The 6154-nt window shown below is 38.5% G+C and overlaps 1 protein-coding gene across 4 annotated transcripts in view; it reads right to left on the bottom strand.

Annotated features, from left to right (window-relative positions):
• Positions 1-3026: 3026 nt before the first annotated feature.
• The window catches only part of SEPHS1 (selenophosphate synthetase 1), a 106638-nt gene continuing 103510 nt past the window's right edge, over positions 3027-6154 (bottom strand). For all 4 annotated transcript variants that reach the window (XM_083183119.1, XM_083183118.1, XM_083183120.1 and 1 more), the window contains exon 9: positions 3027-4393. In XM_083183119.1, the coding sequence (XP_083039245.1) occupies positions 4179-4393 (215 nt within the window). In that variant the 3' untranslated portion in view covers positions 3027-4178. The remainder of the gene's footprint in view (positions 4394-6154) is intronic.

The raw sequence follows: 6154 nt of genomic DNA, 5'->3' as shown, positions 1-6154 counted from the left end.
TTCCAAAAAACCGGAATACTCCGCTATCCAAAATTCTTCTGGTCCGAGCATTCTGGATAAGGGATACTCAAACCTGTAATAGCTTTATTGTACTTTTTTTTTTTTCTTGGCTGACAGTTGGAAAATAATCTAAAGTGTTTATAAGATGACATTTTTTCTTCAACAGTCCGCATTTAGTGCTCTGTACAGTATGCCTAGGAGGGTATTCATCTATAAACCAAGAAAGTACCATAGTTTGAATAAAAAACACATGACAATACATTTAAAAAAAAATCTATGCCTGCAATAAAAGGGAAAGTGAACAGCACTGCAGCATTGCTGCTGGAAACTCCAAATACACTATGTAGACAAAAGTGATTTGACACCCCTTGTGCAAGGGAAATGGTGTGTTCCCACTACAGACACGTGTTTAAAAAAAAAAAAAGAATGATCGGGCGCTCCTAGGTAAATAATTCTCTTTCCAGCTGAACATGTAGCAAGAAATTATGTGAAGCATATATATTAACCACTTTGGTGGTATGCCCGGAATTTTTCTGAGCTGAGCTGTGCTGCAGGAGTGGGCTCTCACGTAAAATTTCCAGACATGCCATTGATAGGTAGTGGTGTGCCAGTGGTGCCTCCAGCTGTGCACCACCATCTGGGAGCACAGTTCCCCCCCGCCCAACGGTGATCGTACACATGAATGCCTGAGGACGCCAAGTGCATCCGATCCCCCAGAGCGGTTACAAACAGCTGAAGCCAGGGGAGCAGGGGCTGCTGCAGAAGAGAAGATGTTGTTGCACATGAGCCCAGCACCCCTGCCAACAGGAGCGGTAACTATTTTTTCTAATCTCCGCTTGAACTAACCGCTTTGCAGATCTATAAGGCTACTAACAGTGACTCAGTCGGTGAACGTTACTTTTAAAATATCCACGAAGTTTCAGTTTATATCTGCTCTACTTGTGATGGACAGCTATACCAATACTCAATACACTAACCATCCAAACAAAATCATCTACAAGGGCAATTCATTTAAACAAAATTGAAAACTGCAGCTTTGACAGTTTTTTTTCTTTATTCCTTTTTATAGGAAAAGTGTGTCTAAAGCATTTTATGTTTAAAAATATTGATAATTTGATGTGTTTGTTAGGTATAACTTTAGATCAGACAAAATGTTTTGGGTTTTGCATATTCCAGGAGAACAATAAATACAATAAAGCATTATGGTGTCGGTGTTATGACATGGGACTGTTTGAGCGGGATACGGTCACTAGGTCGACCCTATTTAGATCGTCATGTATTGGGTTGACCACTGATAGTCGACAGGGCTTAGGTTGACAGGACTAGGATAGGATACAAGCATTAGTTTGACAATGGGAAGGGTCAACAAGTGTTTTTCACTTTTTTTTTGAGCAGACAAGCAGTATTCCTGTGAGTGAGAATTTTGGGGCTTACATCCAGACACCTGCCTATGATATTTGTTAATTGGTTTGCATTTAAATCCTCACGAAAACATTTATATAAGGTGGTGTGTGTGTGTGTTGGGTAACTTGGGCAAACTTACGCCACTGGTTTTAAGGCTATGGCCATGGCTTAAATCAGAATGGCTGAGGTACTGTAGACTACTTATTAATTTGCCTGTACTGAATCATGATATCCCTAAACCCTAACGTGTAATGGTTCGGTTTGGGAAAGATGAGTCTGATTGGTTCAACTATTGGCCATTGCTAGACAGCACTTCCCTTATAAAAATGAATTCATTTTGACAACGGTCACATTAAACGTGAAAGCTTTGCTATGTTTCTACTGCTTCAGTATTTTACTTATCTTACATATCTGTAGTAGGTATCACAGGAATCAGTTTGCATATTTGCTAATAATAAGAGCAGTATGCTGAAAGTGAATTTGGGACCATAAATCATGTTTGAGCATTGATATTCATTATAGTTAGCAGACCATATGCTTCCAGCAGCAATGCAACACTGTCTCCCTAACCACACAGCAGCACCATCTACTGGCTGTCTAAAATAACTAATGTGAAAGAAATCTAAGCAACACATTCATTAGCTACAGCATCATTCTGCAGTAATTAACCTGCAAGGCGATGTTATTCCCTGCATGTAGGAACATTAATAAATGTATTTGTAAAATCTTATTACTAATAAAGAGAACCCCTTACATTTTTAATTACATTTCCACAATAAATAATTAGTATGTATTGGTTGACCACTGATAGTCGACAGGGCTTAGGTTGACAGGACTAGGATAGGACACAAGCATTAGTTTGACATTGGGAAGGGTCAACAAGTGTTTTTCACTTTTTTTCGAGCAGTCAAGCAGTATTCCTGTGAGTGAGAATTTTGGGGCTTACATCCAGACACCTGCCTATGATATTTGTTAATTGGTTTGCATTTAAATCCTCACGAAAACAGTTACTTGTAACCAGGAGCGGCCATTTTGGGAGCTGAACCAACAACCGTAAGGGGCCTACCAACCCCTATGGTGTGGTGGGAGAATAAAATAGTGTGTCCGAAGCATGAAGAGCGCAGCGAGTCATGGGAGGGGATGCAATACACTGACGGTATCCATGCCGACTAGGTAGACATAAAAACGTGTAAAATGAATGTCAACCTTTTGACTGTCCCTGGGCATATCTAATGCTTGTGTCTATCTTACAACCCTATCTGAGCTGGCCAGTCCATTCTGATTACCAAATATATTGTAAAACCATCCGAGAGTCCAGCTTTTAACCCTGTTGAGAACCTCTGGGATGTATAGGAGTTACAGGTACATTCTAGGCCGACTTGACCTCAGTTTTTCACTGTGGAATGAAAATACTTACCGCCTGCTGTTGCCAAGAAAAGTGTCTGTTAAAGTCCACAATGTGCAGCGATTACTGCAAACTACAGGCATCAATATAATCTTGTTGATCTATTTGCTGTCAATGTCTAATTACTTCTGTCTGCATAGTTTATTTTTCTACTCATTTCTCTAAAGATACCAACAGATGCGAGGAAAGAAAACAAGTACAGGTTGTACAAGAGCAATAAAAAAAATTAAATATTTATTTGAATAACAAGTTTGGAGTTTAAGCTGCAATGTTGGCAATGTCAATTTTCTTATTTATTAGATCACAAACTCATGCACCAAAATTAGAAAGAGAGCTATCAACTACTTAACAGCTGCTGCTTTATAAAGAAAAAAAATATATATAAAGGCATGTAATCACTATACAAAATATAAAAATGTATGAAACACTATCAACCACAGAACAGAAAGGTTATTGATTATACTTAAAAAGTGTTTTGTATTGATGTGTGCGCGCACATTTATACTGTAATTATTGAATTGACGTGATTTAGGCAATTTTTACATTTCTTTGCATGTGGTTTGTACTTCGAACACCTCTAACCACCATGCAATTTACATGTGCTATTAATAAGAAAGAACATTTGTTAATAATATGGTAAATATCAGAATTAGAGAAAACAAATCTTCTTATACAGAAGTGCTTTAAGCATAGTGCCGCTCCTAAGACCCCACAATTTAGTAGCAATGAATTTACAAGGTCAGGGAAGGCACTAAATGTAAAAGAGAAGTGGAGGGTACAAGTCCAAGCCTAATGAAGACTAATCTAAAAAAGAAAGCAGTCATGCACCCTCCTGCCAGGATCTGCAGCCAATTTATTGCCTTGCCATAATACCTTCCAAAGGCATCCAACATTGTCAGACCAATAATGATAAATACACATATATAAATGAAGACACTAACTGCTTGTTTGACACTACTAATGGCAATGTCTGTGCTGAATGAAAGCACCTTTAAAAAAAAAAAAAAGCCTATGCGGCAAGAGATAAGTGTCTATAGATTCAAAATGAATCAACAGTATCAGATAACAATTCTTCAACTTAGAAGCTGCCTCATTAATGGATGCATCTTCAGATAATGTAACAGGAAGAAGGGAAAAGAAAGATTTAAAAAGGGGGAGAAAAAAAGGCAAATGTCTTTTTACTTCTTAAATCATACCCATTCGTAAACTGACACAAGGCCACGAAATGGGCAGACACAATGATATATATTTATATATATATTTATATATATTTTTTCTTTACAATTATTTAAATTGTATGATGGTAAAGTATAAGGTCTATTTAAAAACAAAAAAAAACAAAACAAAAAAAAAGCTAGATAAACCTAGATTAAGAGGTGGCACCGGGTGTTGGATTTACATTTTGAGTAGCCACCTGTGGAGCAACTTCTATGATTCGTGGTTTATCTATAATTCTAGCGGTGCGGTTGCCTTTTTCTACAATGCCAATAATCCATGCTTGATGACCTTCTCCATACTTGGGGGACTTAATCTCTGCACAGAATCTTGCAGCCTGTTCCCGTGGCAGACAGATTAAGAGGCCTCCTGCAAAGACAAGATATTGTGCCATTTATAGAAAACTCCTTAGCATTAAGCAAGTTAGCCATCCCTAAATACATGGTTTTGAGGTTTTGCTATTATTTTTCAAACTGGCAATTGTATACTTCAAACATTAACCTTTCCTTCAAACAGTGAATTCAGCATTCCTACAGTGCCTACACTTATTATGAGGCGTTGGTGTGCCCAACTTTAATACTATTGCACCTATCAACTGGCTTCATGTGTTTTATGGCATGCTCCCCCTAGCCAAAGACTATATATGTCTATAGAAGCTACTGTATCTCTACCAGTCTATTCTCTTTATAGTCTCGTTTGGTGCTCACCTCACCACTGCGTGAAGATGATTATTTTGTTCAGAGGAAGTATTGGTGAGTGTTTACGGTAATTCTGTGTCACATAGATTTGTTACAATTTTGGCTTTTCAATTTGGCCACTAATATGCTATGAGGTGCGATAATTAGCGCACTGTGCCTTGCTTGAAACACTGAATGCTTACATACAGGGAAATCTCTTGTGATTGTATCCCTCTGATCGCATAATTAAGAAACAGAAATGATATAAAACTAGAAGCTGTATGCGATCAGAGGGATACAATCACAAGAGATTTCCCTGTATGTAAGCATTCTGCGTTTCAAGCAAGGCACAGTGCGCTAATTATTGCACCTCTTAACATATTAGTGGCCAAATTGAAAAGCCAAAATTGTAACAAATCCATGCGATACAGAATTACCGTACACACTCACCAATATTCCTCTGAACAAAATAATCATCTTCACGCATCCTTAAAGTAATACAAAAACTCAAGGAACTCTGCACAATAAAGGGAATTATACCCCATATCGATGAGATTTAAACCAGCCCAGTGGAATGTAGTATTAATTAAGAAAAAGGATACCAAACAAACTGTCACAATTCTGACACATTGTTTAAACATATGCGTAATAACTACATCATATCCAATGCTGTCCTTCATACAGATATGTCTTTCCAACAAAAACCTGCAGTATAAACTCAAAATAGAGTTTTGGGAATCTCTAAACGTATTTCTTCATTGTAGTAAACAAATGTATATAGACCTCCTAAATGCACCACCTTGTGGAATACAGCTCTAATGACACCAAAAAACTTTCAAAGTTTTAGAATAGGCAGGAAAAACAAAATAGATGTCACACGGAGCGATCCCACATACATAAAATTGACTAGTCCTTACTGAGAAGATTTCTGGGTAACTGAAACAGTTCACAGAGTCCTGATATTAATCTGAAACAACTCACAAAGTTGAATGAACTTAAATGAAGCTTAAACGCGTTTTCGGACCTGGAGGGTCCTTCCTCAGAAGCAGGTCCGAAAACGCGTTTAAGCTTCATTACACCATCTCATTTGGACTCCTTGGAATAGTCTTTGGACCCTGCTTGACCGCTATACCACCTGCTGTCTTTTGGTGGAACCGGTACCCCCATCTGGAGCGAGCAGCAAGTATTGTCCTGGGCTATTATCCATCCTCTTTCACACCCGCTGTGGTGTTTACGGGATGCGGTCATTCGTCAGACTGCATTTAGGTCTACAGTCATTAGGTCGACCCCACTAGGTCAACTTGCAGGAAGGTCGACCTGACTTAAGGTCGACATGGGCCAAGGTCGACATGACTTAAGGTCGAATTTGCATAAAGGCCGACATGAGGAAGGTCGACTGGTCATAAGGTCGACATGGATTTTTCACTGTTTTTTGAGCCGACATGTGCCGACA

The sequence above is a fragment of the Crinia signifera genome, chromosome 4, assembly GCF_055691185.1.
Source record: "Crinia signifera chromosome 4, ASM5569118v1, whole genome shotgun sequence".
NCBI classification, from domain to species: Eukaryota; Metazoa; Chordata; class Amphibia; order Anura; family Myobatrachidae; genus Crinia; species Crinia signifera.
Note: the sequence above shows the minus strand (reverse complement) of the source record. Positions and strands in the feature narration are given on the sequence as shown.